Source organism: Sciurus carolinensis, unplaced genomic scaffold (genome assembly GCF_902686445.1).
Source record: "Sciurus carolinensis unplaced genomic scaffold, mSciCar1.2, whole genome shotgun sequence".
NCBI classification, from domain to species: Eukaryota; Metazoa; Chordata; class Mammalia; order Rodentia; family Sciuridae; genus Sciurus; species Sciurus carolinensis.
The window spans coordinates 425397-444824 of record NW_025920219.1 but is presented as its reverse complement, the minus strand read 5'-3'; the positions used below and the strand labels follow the sequence as shown (position 1 = coordinate 444824).

At 34.7% G+C, this 19428-nt stretch overlaps 1 protein-coding gene across 3 annotated transcripts in view; it reads right to left on the bottom strand.

Annotated features, from left to right (window-relative positions):
* LOC124975173 (cadherin-8-like) overlaps window positions 1-19428 on the bottom strand; it is a 111693-nt gene that overhangs the window by 38371 nt on the left and 53894 nt on the right. For all 3 annotated transcript variants that reach the window (XM_047538029.1, XM_047538031.1, XM_047538030.1), the window contains exon 3: window positions 18504-18798. In XM_047538029.1, coding sequence (XP_047393985.1) covers window positions 18504-18798 — 295 coding nt within the window. The remainder of the gene's footprint in view (window positions 1-18503; window positions 18799-19428) is intronic.

The window sequence follows — 19428 nt, the reverse complement described above, 5'->3', positions numbered from 1 at the left end:
GAGAAAATAGACATGTTAAGTTTGAAATCAAAAAGAATGAAACAAAATAGGAATTAGAACTATAGGAGTTTTATTGTTGTTTCAATAAATAGTAGTTTTAATAAGTTACTTTCTGTTAAGAAAAAAGTAACACGTGATTGAAGCAAGCTAGAGACCTCTACAATGTCCCACTGGGGTGGATTTACCATTGGATTAACAAAGAGAAGGTGCTAGTAGCTAGACTTGAAAAACAACCCTAGCTTTAATGTGGAATCTCCTACTTAGTTGCCTTGGGCTATGTAATGAAAGGCAAAATAAAATGATTGAAGTCACCTTGAAGAATGAGAAGACAAAGGGGTTGTTGATGGTGAGGATTAACAAGATAAATGAGCAAAAGGACCAATGGAGACACCGAAGCATATATAGCCTAGGAGTCTATTTGGTTAGAGGTAGAAAGCAGACAGAACTTATCTATGCCATTAGAAATGAGGATATCTGTTATTCTACAAGAATAGTGATTAGGAGGGGGAACAAGAGTGAATTTGGGTGTTTGGTGCCATTCTGACTTTTTATTTGGGTGTTAGTTTAATAAACTCATTTCAACTTGTGCTGAATAGGTGAATTTTACTGTATGGATATTACACTCCAATACAGAATTTAAAACTAGGCATGAAGGAAAAGTGGGAAATGAAGTAAAGCCTCAAGACAACCTCAAGAATTTCTGTCTATACTAATGCCAAATCTAAGGAGCCAATGCCCCTAGTGCTAAATTCAGTAATGGAGACAATGCTGAGTTTCTATCATATCACATAATGCCAGTTGCTTTGCCTCAAGACCTATTTTCAAAGTTGCTCACAGGATGCCTGTGCAGTGTTTACAGCTATACAGCAGTTATAAAGGTGGACAGTGCACCTCTCTCCATTTAGTGTTGACACTGTAACTTGTTACATAGACATAAATGCGTAGAAATTGTTTGATATTAATTTATTGTCACCTAATGGTATCAGCAGCTCTAGTAATTATATTGGAATAGGAAGAAGGAGAAGGAGAAGAAGAGGAGGAGGAGGAAGAGGAGGAGAGGAAGAAAGAAGGGAGGAAGGAAGGAAGGGAGAGGAAAGAAGAAAGAAAGAAAGAAAAAGAGAGAGAGAGAAAGGAAGGAAGGAAGGAATGAAAAAAAGAGAGAGAAAAGAAAAGAAAAGGAGAAAGAAAACCTGAGGTGATGATCATTCTGTCAAGGTCAGAAAAAGGACAAAAAAACATGTTCAGGAATGAATTTTGCCCTTTGTTTTCAGTCTTGATCATCCATTTCTTCTTTAAGCAGTAATTTTTAAAACCGTAGATTATCTTACATCCCTTAATAGGATCTGTGAATACAAATGGATGGAAGACTGACATTGCAGTCACCGTGAAGAACTGAGGATATTCCTTCTCTGATTCTCGTTTCAATCAAGGACATGCATGCTGCTTTCACAAACCTGGTAGAAAGAATATCCTACCCTTAGCTTGGTTCTGACTTTCCCAAGGATTTGACTGCAGTTCACTGCTTTTATCTGTGCAGCAATCACTGGTAGATAAAGAAAAAATGTCCTCTTTTTGTTATTATTATATTTTAAAGATAATATAGTACATATTGTTAATGTCCACAACATGCCTTATTGATACTAAGAAGTCAAGATCTTTCACAAGGAAGCAGCAACTACGAGTCTCTTCTTGAGGTCGGTGTTATCAGGAAACTGCACATAATTTGTGTGGGCATGAATGCATGTTTTCTGTATACTCTGTTGACATGGTCAGGAAGACACTTCCATATCCCCTCTCTAACAGACCTCCCTTTGGATAATTCATTGCCACTGCCACTCACAACATCCATCAAACCGTTTTATATTTCTTAGGGAAGATTTGTTTTAAGGAACATAATATATCCTTCTCCCTTTTGAGTTGTCATCTACAGACAGTTGGAAGTATCATGGAAGCCAGAGATGGGGATGGCCTGAGCCTCTCTATGTGAGAAGAATCACAAATTAAGAAACCCAACAAGAATTTTCCTATTGTCTTGTGTTGCTTTGGCTCTATCCCTTCTCACTTTGAAGCCTAGCTTTACTCCGTTGATCTAAAATATACCATGAAAATATGAGTCCTTCTTGATCGCTCCTAATTCACATATTTTTGTGTTGAGCTATTTGGAAAGGTGCTATTTCAATGTCTGCTCTATCCTCATGGCAAATACCCATGGTTGAGAGAACAATTGAAATAGGTGTGGTCAAATGTCTACCAACGTCCTAGACCAGAAGCCACCCAGACAGAAGCAGTTTCTGGAATCTTACACTGTCAACAGGAAGAAGGGGAAAGGGAGTCACTTGGAGAAGAGAAACAGCAGAGGTAGGCAGATGTTCTATGGATGTTCACTTCCTCCTTGAGACAGGAAGAATCTGCATAGGGTCTGCTCACAGGGTTGTTAACAAGAAGATATTCAGTCCTGTATTCATTGCCTTTTCCATAAGCAGTGAAAGGGCGGGAATTACTAGGGCAATTTTGGTAGGGACAATCTGATGAACAGACTGAACAGACTATCCATAAACACATTTTCAGAGAATAGGGACAGAAGGACACATTTCGACCAGAAGAAAGAAAAGGTAAAAATTCTCTTAGGAAGCATATCCCAAAGGTACTGAACTCTGGCAGCATATTAAGATCCTTTCCCCTTTTATAATGTGATTATTGGAACTCATTCAAGAATTTCTGCTAATTTCAAAATTGGCCAGTTGCTTTACAGTCTAGGTTCACTGCCATCGTTTTGCCTGTTAACCAGCGAGGGGTATCTCTATGGTGTTTCACAGATCATTGCTGGTACTTCCCGGTGAATGTTTTGGTTAAACTAATTTAAATGGTTTTCTTTAACATTTTCAGTTATCTGAGAAGTACTTAGAAATCAGTAATTATGGGCATTGTGAAGCTGAGCAGAAGACAAACTAGACAAGGAAAAAATATTGCAAATGTATATCTGATTAAGGACTTGTACATAAAATATATAAAGAAATCTCCAATCTCAAGAATAAGAAAGCATACAACCCAGTTAAAAATGGGCAAAATATCCAAACATACATAACCAAAGAAGATGTACACTGGATAATAAGTATGAACAATCCTCAGCACCATTAGTGTTTAGGAAACTGGAAATTAAAACAAAAAGTACCAGTGCACAACTTTTAAAAAGGTTTAAATCCCAAAATATGAAAATGTGAATTGCTGGTGAGTACTTAGAGCAACAGGAATTTTCACTCAATGTTTGTACAAAGGAAATAGGTTGTAGCCAATGTGGAAGCCAGTTTGGAATTTCTTTCAAAATGAAACATCATCTTATCATATGATCAGGTATCATACTGCCAGATGTTAAAAATCTATGTCAAAACAAAAATGAATGGAAATGTATTTCTAAACAAAAGCCTGTGCATGGAGGTTTATAACAGTTTTGTTCATAATCACATATGAAAATGGAAATCAATCAAAATGAATGAATCCATTCAATAGTGAATGAAAAAATGAATTATAGTACAGGTAACATGGAATGCTATTTAGTGGGAAAAAGAAATGAACTATCCAGCTATTCAAACATGGACGAATCTTAAGTGATGATTACTAAGTAAAATGCCCATCTATTATGTGATCCCATTTCAGCAAAGACAAAAAAAAAAAAAAGGTAGTAAAGAAATGAGTGTTTGCCAGGAGTTCTGGAAATAAGGAAGTTCAATAGTTAAAGTTCAAGGAATTTTTTTGAGGCAGTTGCACTATTCTGCAAAATACTGTGATGATGGATACATGCTTCTCATGCTTCTGTATAGTCATCAAAACCCATAGAACTGTACAGCATTAAGAGTGGAACAATACATGCAAATGTAAAAAAAATTAAGGAAATTAAGGGTTCTCTGAATAGATGGCAAACTGTGACAAAATAATATAATTTATGACATTATATCATTACAACTTACTGAAGAGGATGTGGAGAGAAAAAGACCTAAGTATTTATTTTATTGGTGCATTATAATTATACATAATAGTGGAATTCATTATGCCATATTTGTACATGTATATGACAAAATTTGATCAAGCTCATTCTCTAATATTTCCCTTTTCCCTCCATCCTTCCTCCCCTGATCCACCTGCTCTACTGTACTGACCTCCCTTCTATTAATATTTCAACTATTTCATTATAATTATATATCTAGGCAGGATTTATTGTGGTATATTCATAACTAGATATAGCATAATTTGGTAGATTTTGTTTCCTGCTACTTCTGAGTGCCCTCCTCATTGCATTAATCCCCTTCTACTCTATTGGTCTTCCTTCTGTTTTCATGATATTTCCAATTCTCCCTTTTTGTATTACCTCTTTCTATAGTTTCTGCATCTGAGAAAAATATTTTGACTCTTGTCTTTCTGAGTCTGGTTCATTTTAATAAATGTTCATTTAATTGTTGTTCTCCAATTTGATCCATTTACCTGCAAATGGCACAGTTTCATTCTTCCTTGGTAAAACTCCTTTGTGTATACATATCTCATTTCCTTTACCCATTCATCTGTTCATGGACACTCATGCCAGTTCTATAACTCAGTTATTGTGAATTGCACTCCTATAAACATTGGTATGCAAGTATCACTACAGTATATTGATTTTAGATCTTTTGTATAAATACCAAGAAGTTGGATAACTGGTCATATGCTGGTCAGATCTAAGTAATTTTGAAAGAAAGGAAAAGTTGTACCCCATTTGTGTACAATGAATCAAAATGCAGTCTGTAAAAAAATAAAAAATAAAAACAAGTGAATGGAATATGTGAAACTAAAGTCAAAATTAACCACACATAGCTTAGTACTCTAGTTGATAGGGCTGGTCCTTACAGGGGTCTGCAGCACATGCACACTGTTTTTAAACAATTAGGAAAATGGATGCAAGGTGAATTGGCACACCAACATTATTTGTCTTTATTTAGCTGAGAGCCTGACTAGGTAAACATAAAACAGTAACAAAAACTACACCCACCACTCAGATCTTGGTTTCTTTCTAACACTGTTTTCCAATGAAAGAAACCAGAGCTTCCTAGCAAAATGGCTGATTCTAGAATTGACACAATCAGTGTTTAAGATAAGCCTGGATCATGTTTTGCAATAAAGTATGGAAATGATATATGTATATATCATGTATATATACGTGTGTGTGTGTATATATATATATATATATATATATATATATATATATATATATAGAGAGAGAGAGAGAGAGAGAGAGAGAGAGAGAGGAGGATATTCCAAAGGAACATAGGAGAAAACTGAGAGGACTTCTAATGACCAAAAATGAAAAACTGAGTTAAAATTAAAGTTATTTTGGGTTATAACCCCAAATATATATATAAAAACAAACATTGAGTCCATACTGATGAAGTAAGGGAGGAAGAAAAGAAGGGAGGGAAGGAAGAAAGAAAAGAGGAAAGGAAGGAAAGAAGGAAAACAGAACACATTCCTCATGCAGGAGAAATGCACATAATTTCCACAGTGTGGTAACTTAGATGGGATATTGAAATAGAAAAAAAATGTGTGGAATTAGATAAAAACTAAGGAAACTGTAATAAATAGACTTCACTTAAAATTCTGCGTCTACATAGGTTCTTTTATTCTAACAAATATACCATAGTCATGAAAGATGTTAACAATGGTGGAATGTGGATGTGAAATAAATGGGAACTCTAACATTTCACAGATACCTGAAACCATGCTACAATTTTAATGGTTTATTTAAAGAACAAGAAATTCCACACATTTGAGCACCTAATTTCCAGGTATATATATATATATACACATATCTGTGTGTGTATATACATACATATATCAAAATTGGGAAGAGATGTTCACTCTGTATCTGGAGATATGATCCCAAGACAGATTTGATAAAAGCATACAGTCATCATAGAAGAGAGAACATGAATATCTGTTTAATAAATCTCTAGTTTTAGATTTTGAGACTAGTGCTTCCTAATTAAATGTAGTTAAATATAGTCACACAAACTGCATTATTTTGCTAAGGAAGCTATAGCAAAATACTACAGACTGCATGGTTAAAGGACAGAAATGTATTTCCTCACAGTTCTGGAGACTGTGAGGAAAGAGTGCCAGTAGAACTGATTTCTCTTCCATGACTTGTAGATGGTGGCCTTCTTGCTGCCTTTTCTTTTGTGCACATCTGAACCTACAGTCTCTTTCTGTGTCTAATTTTCATCATTTTCATCTTTTATAATGACTACTAGGCAGATTAGAATAGAGCCCAGACCTACTTAGCATCAACTACCTAGATAAAGGTCCTGTTTTCCACTGCAATCACACTCTGAGATACTGGGATTTGAGTTTCAACACAAGAATTTTGGGGAAACACAATTCCACCCCAAACAGAAATTCACTCTAGGAATATTTTTACTATAAGAATATGATAATAATACTTAACATATAAATTAATGTCATTTAATATAATACTTAAATCTTTAAATAATATATATTGTACCTTGGATATATATGATGCAACTTTCTAAAAGTATATACAGTGTTTTACAATATGCCTAGTCTCAGTAGAAGCTGAATAATCTGTATGACTTTATTCTCTATCAGTTTAGCTAAGCTAAAATTGTATTACTAGAACTCTCTTTCCTATATTGTCCTGGTTAGGCAGGGCACGAAATTTTTCAGACAGAAGTGGAGAATATGAGCATAGAACCTGAGGCACTGGGACAGCTCATGCATGACTTGGAGGCCCTGAGAGTGTACATTTTTGGTATGGAGCAGGAACACCCAGGCTCACAGCTCTGTCAGACTCTATAGTGTTTGCTTTCTGGTTCTCTTAGTCCTGGCTTATGTGGCTGAGAAGCTCTATGATAAAAAGACACTAGTTTCTTCTGCAGGGTACCCAACCCACAGAAATGTGAAGCGTAACAGAGAGATGCAGGCACTGATTTGTCTTTCTGGGTTCCAGTTTGTTTTCCTGGATTCCAGTGCATTTCTGGATTTTTCGACCTCCCTTCCAGGTTTACCTCCCATCCGAGAGACAGAAGCAATCACTTCACGCATGTTTCTTTTTTCAACTGCATAATTGTATATGGTCTCTTTTCGATCATAACTCCTTTATTCTGTGTACCATAAGTGGTTCTTTCTATTATCTGATGGGGGCCAACTATTCTTACCAAAGGTAGGAACTTAAATAGTTACTTTATGATTGTGTATCTTGGTTTCCTCATTTATAAAGTAAAAATAATGATATTTATCTTATAAAGTTGATAGTAGGATTAAGTGAATGTAACAGACAGAGGCTTCAAGTTTTTCTCTACATGAAGTTACTGGCAGAACAGAAAAAAATATGGTAGAAAACTATAAAACTGTGATTTCTGATCCACCAAAGAATAAAAGCATTTGAGTTTAACAATCAAAAAGCAATGTCTCTTGAATCCATAACTTGACAATTATCAAGCCCAAATTTACAGAAGTATGGTGCTTATAACATAGAGACAGGCTCTAGAAAGCACCTACTGACCTTGAGAGGCAAGGTTCTGAGGAAATCATGCCACACCCTAAAAATATATTGAGAAAGGTGCCCATGTTCATCTTCAGTCAATGCTTGAGAATTTCAGATGTGTTTCAGAACTGCCCTGACAGGCAGTAATTCACTTATCTGCCAAACAAATGTGAGAAAAAAGATGAACTCTATGAGCTTTTGCTCTCTAGCCTCTCTTAATTTATGATTTTTATAATGTGTTTTGTAAGAAACAAAGATAAAACACCCTTATAACAGTGTGGGTGTTGATGCTGTTTTATAGAGTCTAAGATACACTCGTGGCTTGAATAACATGAAATATTTGCCCTTTTGTCTCTAAGATCAATAAACATGTTATTAAGATATTAATTTGCATCTAAGGGCAATGAGTTAAAAAAGGGTACAGGACCACGGGAATATCTGGATAGAATCCCACCTGATTTCTCAACCTTATATCTGTAATAAAAGTTTTTTTTTTTTCTCTTGAGTGTTTTGATTTTCCTCGTGATAAGTGCAGATTTACTGATTTGAAAATACTTTTCGGTATTTCAAGTACCAGAACATTACTTGAATAGAAAGCAGTAGATGTGTTATTTTCCTCTGAGGGGTTCAGAATGTGTCTGGATAAAACATCAGCCATAGAAAAATTCTCCAAGAAAAGGGAAGTGGGGTGCAATTTTCAGAGAGGTAAACCAATGTATCTATATTAACACGAACCAGAATCTGACTGAAAGTAAGAGCTATTTCCAAGGAACATAAAGAGTCAACATTATGACAATCAAATGGAGTTTAAGATAATTCCCAAAAGAAAGCACCATGTATAAAGAAGAAAAAATAAACAAAAAGTAAATAAATTCAACTTGAGTGTTAGCTAAGGCTGTGAATAGACTTGGAAACTAACGTGTAATTGGCACATACAGGATTAACTAGTTTTCAGGGCCCAGGTTCAGATATATCATCAATGTTGCCTCTTCACTTAGATATTGTTAATGCTGAGTCCACTCCTTAATTTAATTTTAATTCTCTGAAGTACCAATTCAAATGTTCAGATAGGCATGAATAGTAGAGCCTGGTTTCTAGATGAAACTGAGACAAAAATCACAATCCAAAGGGAATAGAGGAAGATATTGTTAAGCTTTTTTCAGTATGTTCAAATTGTGAGCATTTATCTTTCAAAATATACTTCTATATAGTTTTTATATAAAATAGAAGTGGTAGTAGTATTATATTACTACTTGCAAAATCAAATTAAGTATTTCATCATATATTCTTGTGATTTATACTATTCAGATGAAATTACATTGGTTGGTTATTGGGATTCATCTTCTAGAAAGAATTGCAAGGACCAATTGCAGAAGAAACAGTTGAAAACCTCTAGCTTGTGTTGGTCATGGAATCCCAAACAGCAATGAGGCTGAGTCTGATGATGTGGCCCTAGAGTGAATAATTCTGAAATGCTCACTGTTTTCAAAGTGAGTGAAAGCAATGTTTCACTAAAATTTATAATAAAGTTTCCTAAGCTATTATATCTATGTTTGTGTGTGTATGTGTGTGTGTGTATATACCATACATATATTTTTATATATATGATATGGTTGAGGTTTGGATCAAGAACCTCATAAACTTAAGAGAATGGAAATAAGAGTTGATCAATGAAAGACGCTAAAAATAGTCAATGATATATTATGGACAATACGATGGATGAATTGCATTTTTCTATTATCAGTTAACTGACTGATAACATGTAACCTTATAATTGAGGGATTACACAAAAGCTAATGTTACAGAAAAAAATTGAGGAAGGAGTTTCCTCATTACAAAAATTATGAAAATAAACCTAGTTTATATTTCCATCACTGTTCACTACACTTGCTCTCAGCCACCTCTCACAGTTAATTGTCACCAACTCTCCCATTTAGATATTCTGATAATATCTAGGTCATTAACCACTTAGGAAAACCTTTTGAAACAACCAAAATCTATGTATTGGAAGCTATTGCTTCACTTTCATCATAAGATATATATATATATATATATATATATATTATATATGTATCATTATATATGTTATATATAATGACATGTATGTAATGAATCATATATTTGAATAGATATGTGAATATATACATATATATATTTATTGGCTATTATACTGTCTTCATAGAATGGAGGGTTATCTTCTTTATGCAGAACAGATATGATAGAATCCTCACCCCATCTTAAAGTTTTGGGTCCACAGCTGTTATTGACATTCATATCAGGTACAGCAGCTGGATTTCTTTTGAAAGTGTTTATTTCAATCCTCATGATTTCCCACCCATGTTTTCCTAAAGAATTTCAATTTTGTTCGTCACTCTGAATCAAACCAGACAAAAAATATAATCAAATCCATCATGATATGTTTTCCTCTTTCTTACTCTGCATCGCTCCTTTAAAAATAGAGCTATGCTACTGAATTCTTCTAAAATGTAGCTTAGAGAGAGAAAGAAAGCCACCACCTCTAAATTATGAAAAAGATGTATGTTAAGCTTAAGACAGTTTGTCAGTTTATAACATCCTTTGATCTATAAGCTTATGTAACATAAATTGTTTCTCTAATAACAAAGAGTATAAAAATGAATCTCTTTAATTATTACTTTCAGTATATTTTATATTTGAAACTAAACTATAAACTGGATAAAAATGAGAATAACAAGCTAATCCAAGTTGTAGTTATTATAATTTGCAATTCACTTTTTAGAAATTTCACTAGCTGCATGCTAACTTAACATGTAGTCTTGCATAAAAACAAAAACTTATTCTCATTAGATCTGTGTTTTTAAGGCTTTTGTAGAATTAAATCCTGTGATGCTTTAGGATTCTTCTAAAAAGTTTCTGTGATCATATACATGTCTATATTTTCATAAGGGCATATAATATGAATTTATCAACTTATGATATATTAATACTTTAAAGACTTAAATAGGAAAACCAGTTTGGCTTTAATTCAAACATATTTAATCTCTCTTTGCATTATGCCTATTTTGAATACAGATTAGGAAATGTAGCTGTAGATCTATTGTATAATAATAGTGGGATAAATGTAGAGAATGTTCTGTAGTTTCTTGTTCCCATTTCTGACTGCCTTCAGTCTGAACAGTTGAATTCGAAAGACATTAGGTGTGGTTGGGCAGGATATGGGTCCATCTCCTGCTCCAAAGGGCAAGGGTGTGGAGGAAGAGTGGGACAGCAAACAACCACCAGGGTGGGGAAATCAGGTGTGGGGCAATGGAGCCAATGGAGATAAATTATGCTGGGCTAAGGAATAATTCAATTAACAAATATACAGGAGATACAAAGAATCAAATTTTTTACTGTTAGGGAAAGAACAATATAGAATGGTTGTGCTTTATGATTTGAAATATAGAGGCAAACTCAGGATTATTAATAGAGTATATATTATGTTCCTAGGGCTACCATGATAATTTGCCACAAATCAGGTTGCTTTAAACAACAGGAATTTATTTTCTCACTCTTTGGAGTCCAAAATCAGTGGTGGTAAGCCCATGTTTCCTCCAAAGGGAACTTCCACACTCTTCCTAGCTGTTGGTGGACTCTGGCTCTCCTTGATTTGTGTGGTGTAACCCTGGCCTATGCCTGTCATCCCATGGGCTTCTCTGAGAGTTTTTGTGTCTTTACATGGCCTTCCCTTAAGGATTCCAATCATTGGATTTAGGGTTCAATCTAATCGAGTATGACCTAGATTGGATTAATTAGACCTTCAAGACCCTCTTTCCCCAATAAGGCCACTCTCCACGATTCTGAATGAATAAGAAATTTTCAGGAACATTGTTCAGTCCTTTTTGGACAGATAAATATGTGTGTGCATATGTGTATGCACATACTTCCAGGCATTCTTTACTGTTGTCCTGTTCACTAAGCCACTGAGAGATTTGGGGATAAATGGCACCCTAAGAGCAATGACTAAACTAATACCTGGACTTTGATATGTAGATGCAATTCTTTTTAAGTGGAACTAGATTTCTTTGTATAAATAGACAATGATAGGACTGGGATACAGACAATATGAAATGACACTTAAACACTTTGTTGAACCAGAAGATAAAAATGTCACCTAAGAATGACAGAGGCATGTCATTAGGACACAGAATTAGCATCACAGTCACATCATGGCCAAGTTGGAGATAATCTGAATAGCAGGATAAATAATCCAAATTATAACTGAGTTCATAAAACAGAAATCAAAAATTCTAAATTAGTATGAATAAATACAAAAACAAATAAATAGGAATATAAGAAGTTTTTCCTTATAGGAGAATGAAAATCATTAAATGTGTGTGGACTAGAAGAATTGAGAAAATTACCATTTTTCCTGTTCTCATATTAATAATTAATTCTGCCAAGAAAATTCAATGGATGTTAAAATTTGGGGTTCATATTTTGATGCTGAATTAAATATTTATGAAGGCTCAAAGTACCTTCCCACAAAATATTAAGTACAAAGAGAATAAAAGAATAATTTTACAAGGGAAACAAATGGCAGACACCTCCTTAATGAAGTGATCAAAGTTGTTGTCACCAATAATGGAATATATCAAAATCTTACAGATTTAATACAGATCCTTTACTAATGTCCAAAATGTGCATTCTGAATCTAACCCCAATCTATACATCTAAGGAATTCTATAAAACAATGTTTCTATAATTGTTGTAAAGTCATGATAGGGAAGAAAAGACGGCAGAACTTTCCAGGCTGAAGGAGTCTAATGCATTTGGAGTCCTGGATAGGATGCACTTTACCATAAAAGGATATTATTAGGACCACTGGAGTCATTTGGCTAAGATCCATAATACTTAATAACAATGATGTGTCCATATAAATGTCCTAATTTGCATGCTTGTACTGTGCTTATGTAGAAAACATCCATTTGGGGGGAACTTAATGAAAATTTTGGAACAAAATGTCTGAAACTTACTTTCCAATAGTTCAGGAAAGATATCAAGCATATGTTAGTCACTTTTCACTAAGAATTAATTTATTCCAAATTACAGATAATGGAAAACACAAAATAAATTGTATATATTTTATATGGATCTCTTGCCAAAAGAGGATTTGAGAATGATTACCCTAAAAGGACACATTTACAAAGAAAATGCACGATGTTAATGCTAAGAGAAGACAAAGGAATATTAATAACACATAGCCACATTTATCAAGAGGAAAAATGTCTAAAAGATTTAATAATCTCACATTTTTCTTTTGGCTGCGTCATTGTTCAAGGAGAGCGAGTAAGCTTGCTTATTGTGTATAGACTTACATTACCTTTTTGGTGATAGACTTTGGAAAGCAGTGAGATTTGCCTTTATAAAATGCATACTTACTAAGTCATTCCCTGACCTCCTTCTGATATTTCAATTAATATTTTTGGGTGGAAAGTGCAGTCTCTTTCCACATTCACCACCAGAAAGCCCAGAGTCAATTCAAGTTACTCTCTTTCTCCTTTATCTTAAATACATTAGCAACACTTTGGCCCCAGCTATTCACCACATGAATCTTAATTAATTTTTATTGTTATTTGAATTTCTATTTGATGTTTTGTTCGTATATTTTTAAAGTTCTTATATTTTTGTCTTGAAAATTGCAAAGTATCTCACTCAAACTGCTACAACTTGCTTCTCAGTTCTTCAATTTAATTTGCAAAGAATGCTGACCTCAAAAGCTCTCCCACCTAGGAAAACATTAACTGTTATAAATATGCAGCAGAATCATCATGCTCATATAAACAAAATTCTCTAGAGATATTATCAAAGATCAGTAGAGCATACTGGTTAAACCCATGGGAGGTAGAGCCAGATGTCTGGACTTAAACCCCAGTTCCTCTGCTTAATGTCTAGCTTTATATTAGCTATTATTTCCCCCATTTTTTCTGATTAAAAATAATGAGGGATAGGGAAACTAATATTTCTGGTTAAGGCTGAAGCATTGTTGTGGATATTAGAAATATTTAACAGAGCTTTTCTCTAATAGAAGCTTTTCTTACATATTGATCATCATTTGAGGAATCTGGATCTCCAAGAAAACTAGGAAAATCTTCATTGTCATGTTCCACATAACACGAACACAATGATGCACAGTGCCTAGCAGCCTAAGCACCACCTGCTGTCATATTTCTTGTCACGGTGTTCACTAATATGCCCTTTTAAATAAAATACTGTTCATTACAGACTGTGGATTTGCAAAATGGAAAGGTAAATCTTATTAAATCATTTTTTTTCACGGACCAAAATATTCATATCATACAGACAACTAGAAGAATCAAATCACCAAGGAAAGGATGGAAGAAACTAGTGTTTATTGGGCATCAATTCTATTTTAGGACAAGTGGTTAGCACTTTTGAAATAAAATCATTAAATTTTTCCAAATATACCTCTAAATAGGGATTATTGCATACACTTCACAAATCATGTGACACTGAGATGGAGTTTGTTACTTAGAAAATTGGAAGTTACATTTGGTGTTAAATAATCTGGGAATCTATTTCAAAGTCAAATAGAAAGTTCATTATATCCCAAACTAGGTTCAGTTAATCAATAGAGTTGGGATTAAAACATCCTTCACCTTAAAATCACACAATAACATTAAAAATACATAAACTGTTTGAAAAAATAAGTGTGGGCAAATTTCCACTGAAAAACCAACTTTAGCATTGCTAGTTTGGTATCCACAGTTAAAATCAGACAAGCTCACATGTCTTTCTTTATGCAGTATTGCTATAAAAGTGAATTCTCATCAACTTCTGAAATTCACAGTAGAATATAAAAGAACCGTGTCTCCTGCTTCCAAATAAGATAGTTCTAAATTAATTTGGCTGCCATTTGGGCAAATGTATATGTGTGTTTTGTCTTGACAGCTTGTCAACTGGCAGACGGTTCTTGAACATCACATTCATTTCAATTTAATATTGGTAAATTTCTCAATTAGAATTTTATTTTTCACTTTCTGCACAATGAAATCCCTCAGCCCTTGCTGGCATTCCTCAGGGCATACAGGTGCAGGTGCTGGCATTTCTGCAGGAGCAAAGGCAGAAAAATGAAAGGAAAGAGGGGAGGGAAGAAACAGGCTGAGAGAGAACAGTGGTGATAGGGAGAGGAAGGAGATAGTAGCTGACCTTCATCCTGATATTCACCTTGATGAGAAATGAAGAGAATAATTCACACTTGACAATAAAATAGTGCAGCTGCCTCTGCTTCCTTTAACCAGAGAGGCTGGAGTCAAAGAGAAACCAGACATCCAGTGCTTAAAATCAATACATAAGGGAAGGTATGAAGGTAAGATGGGGAACAGATTAATAAAAGTAATTTTAAATGCCATAAGAACAACCAATTATGGAACATTTGTTTACTTTATGGCATTCCTTTACCTTGTATTTTATCATGCAATCCTCACACAGTGAAAGCAGGATGGAAATTATTGTCCTTGCATTACAGTTAAGGAAAATAGGGAATAATTTCACCCTCCTGATTTCAAAGTCAACTAGATAATCAGGGAAGGAGTCAGGATTCAAATTCTTTCTTGCAACTTGAATACATTTTCTGTGGTTTCTGGAAGACATGTTGAAGATGAAACATTTAAAGCAACTGTATGAGTGTGTGTGTGTGTGTGTGTGTGTGTGTGTGTGCACATGCAGGCGTGTGCATTGCATTTTGTAGCTAATATCTTTTAAAACCTTTTCTTACTGAAAATGATCTTAATGTTTGGAGAAGTTTCTAAGGTTTCCTATCTCAACATAACTATCAGGAACATGACTTATATGCACAGAAAAAGCAGCCTCTGGTACATTTACAGTCAAAGAGCTGGCATTTAGATGGAGAAATCATAATAAAGAAGTAAAAATAACAGCTTCCCTGTTCACCATTTATCAATAATTAATATAAAGTGTGTTGGGGCTGGAGGATGTAGCTAAGTGGTAGAGTACTTGCCTAGCTTGCAAGAGATTCAATCTCCAGCACCACAAAAAGAATTAAAAAAAAAAAAAGATAAAGTGTGCTATATGCACTGGAGGTGCTGGTAATTGTTTTGAAACCCTTTTATTGTAATCTCAAAAAGAAGAGGAATTAGGCAAGTCCTAATAGAATAGACCAAAAAAAAAATTACAAAAATAAAAATTATGTAATGTTTCTCAGCTCTTTTTCACATGTCAGAATATAAAAGAATTTGCAAAGATGGAGAATTTTGTTCTGGGGTATACGTGTGTATGTGTGTGTGTTTCTCTTTTTTCAGTGGTGGAGAGATTACTTCCTGCTAGAAAGTCATAAAGTTTCCCTAAAAAAATATCATTTCAGTCAGTCATAGAGAAACAACTCTATATTGATGAAAATAAAAATAAATAAAAATAGAATTCCTTGCACAAGAGATAGATAAAGTAGAGTCTTGGAAGGAGAATATGTGGTAAAATATGAAGACCTGAAATCACTTCTTATTTGCCACTGCAATGGTTATATATCTACCGATGATATAGATAGGTAAGAAGAAAGAGATTAAATGAAACAAAGCCATTGAAAGTCCTTCTGGCTAAGGAGAATAAGGATTATTTTTCTGTGAAAACAAACACAATGGAATGTAAAGGAGTTTGTTTGTTTGTTTGTTTTTCCCAGTATAAATATATTGATTACTGAAGAAGTAAGAAGATCAGAATCAAGTACATTCTTTGGTAAGTTACTGAGATAATCCAGAGGAAGGCATTACAATCTGATCTAGACTGAGGATCATAAGAATGAAATATGTTCAGATTACACAGCAATCAGGAAGGAGTAGCGTAGTGATTAAGCGAGGTGAGACAGAGGCTCAAAGGGGAAAAGAAGATTCCAACGTATCTCTCACATTTTGTACAGGGAATTTTGGGGTATATTAGGCTCACTGATAAAATCATAGGAAGTTAGGAGGCACGAAAATAATTTCATAAAAAGAAGTAATAGGTGTGATTTTTAATATGGAGTTTGAACTGCCCTTGGGACATTCAGGTGAAAATGTTCAGGGAGCAACTGATAACAGTGTTTCTGGCCTAAGCAGGCAGATGGGACCAGGGATAGGATTTTAAAACCATTCAGATTGAACACATAGCTGAAGCCATGAGCTGACCAAGGCAGACAACAGAGGGGAAGGAGAGAGGAAGGGAGGAAAAGGGAGAAGAAATTGGAGGTAGAGGAAGAAAGAGAAGAGCAGAAAGGAAAGAAAAAGAAATAGGAGAAGGAACTAGAGGAACAAAATAATCTTAAGGACTGAGTGACCAAATAAGGGAATCATACATACATAGAGCAGATCAAGGGGAGGAAGCATCACCTTAAATTGCTAAAATTACTTAAAATTTGAGACTGTCTTGAGAAAGTAAAGATATTCTTTAGTATATGTGATAATGGGCACCAAAATTTATTCCTGAAAACCTCAATCAATACTTTGTTCTTATTTGTATCTATAGTAAAGACGCTGTTGAGGGCTGGGCATGGTGGTGCACACCAGTAATCCGAGCAGCTCTGGAGGCTGAAGAAGGAGGATTGCAAAGTCCAAAGTCAGTCTCAGCAAAGCGGCCCCTTAGGGAACTTAAAGTGACACTGTTTTTAAATAAAATATAAAAAAGGACTGAGGATATGGTTTGGTGTTTAAATATCCCTGGGGATTCAATCCCTGGTACAAAAATAAATAAATAAATAAATAAAAGATGCTGTTGGGGATACTTCATTCATATATTTCTTGCAGGTGTTCATATTTTTGAGTCCGTAGTTTTCCTGGGTAGTTTTACTTTATTGTACAGAATCTGTGCACAGGGTTCTTGATCAGGTTTTTCACTTGGGAATAATTTGATATCGAATTGGGGGCTTGGAATGATGACGGTACACGTCTGCATGTACCTCGTTCTGTCCTTCAATTACTCTCTACCTGGGTTTATTTTTTTAACCATGTTCATCTGCTTCTAATTTATGTGACTTTGCTGCATACTGTACCTCTTTAAACACAATTTGAAACAAACTTGGGCATAGATTGTAGTCAAAAAAAAAATGACTTTGGTGATGTTATATTTTGACTTTTGCACCCAGCCTACTACTTTTGTCAGACAAGGAAGACTTTGAAAATCCCTCCTTTCATTTTACAAAGTTTGAGCTTTGAGGGTTACTGCACCAAGGCTAAAGTTGAGAAATAAATAAGCAGATACAAATCAGATGTAAAAGATTGAAATTATTTTTTGGAATATATATTGATCTGTGCAAAAGGTAACAAATGCATCCATGGCTCAGAAAATGTGGGATTTGTCAATGGTGGTAGTTGTGGCTCCTAAAATTGTTAAGAGTTGGCCACTAAAATAAGTCTCCCTGGCAACAATGACTGCCTAATCCACTGTAGACTTGACCCACCAGCTCAAGTCAATATCTGGCAGACTTCAGACCTAGAAGGTTTCCTATTTCTCTATGCACTGCATCTGCATGTGAATATACACAAACAAATAATTAAACATGAAGCAAATATCAATAGGATTAGCTTGGCATGTTGGAACAAATCTTGATAAATCCGCCTCAGTAACAATACTCCAACTACAATTCTACGAGAGGAATACAAATTCAGCCTATTGAAATATTGTCGTGTAAGGAGAGATATTTTAATAAAACTGCTCCTCAGTCAGTTCCTATTACTAAGGGACTAAGCTATTGAGCTGTGGAACTTAGGCCAAAAAAGGGGATTTGGAAATGCAAATTAGAGATAAGACGGTAATAAATGTCTTTTATTCATCATCACACCATCCCTGATGCCAGGAGCTATTTTAAAGATGACTCTTTTTTTTTTGGTGCTGGGGATCGAACCCAGGGCCTTGTGCTTGCAAGGCAAGCACTCTACCGACTGAGCTATCTCCCCAGCCTCTTAAAGATGACTCTTAATAGTTCTGTGAAATTGGAAAGCGTACATACCCAAAATGGACATCTCTGGCACGGTCGCATGATAGGGTCCATTAAGAAACTCGGGTGCATTGTCGTTGATATCTTGAACTTTAATAATAAATTCAGAAGGAGGCTCAAGAGGTTTGTTTGTCTCCCAGTCCACTGCCTGAGCTGTTAGGGTGTACTCAGCCTTTTCCTCTCGGTCAAGTCTTTTTATGGCATGGATATCTCCAGTAACATCATTTATTTGAAAGATTGTCCCAGCTCCATCACCTGAGAGGATATACTTGATTTTTTTGCTTCCAGGATCCAGGTCTGTGTGTAGCTAAAAATGAAGAGTGGCATTAGTTAGTAATGGAGCCATCTACAAAGTTACTTTTTAGTCATTTCCTGTTTGTATATGGAATTGGTGCTTTCAGCAACTTCATCATTTTCTGCTAAGAGTGGAAGTACAGTCAATAGAGTTACATAGTATCAATCAGAAATAAAGCATGACAAATTTCATCTAAATAAGTTAGAAAAGGGTTTCTGAAGTGTCCTGACCTGTTTAATATAAATTCAAATGCATGCAGAGGGATAAAAAAGATCAGATGAACATTAAAAAAAATTAGTCTTTTTATTTTTTGGTATATTCATTGAATGTTATTTTTATTAGCTACTCTTTATGAATCACTGAGTGCCAAGAACTATGCAGATTACTTCTCATACAATCATTTCCCTAAATTTTACAAAACCTGAGTTAATATTTCATATGAAATATGAGAACACAGAACAGGGCAAGTCATTAGCTCTTCAAGGTTCACACTGATGTATTCAAACATGGTAGTGCCCATTTGACACACATTTGTCTGCTCTGTTGATATAAATACAAATAATCCTAAGAACTTAACTTATATTAAAAATGCATGGCTTTTGTTAGACTTGTTCTCTTTAATCCTTACAATTTATAGGATTT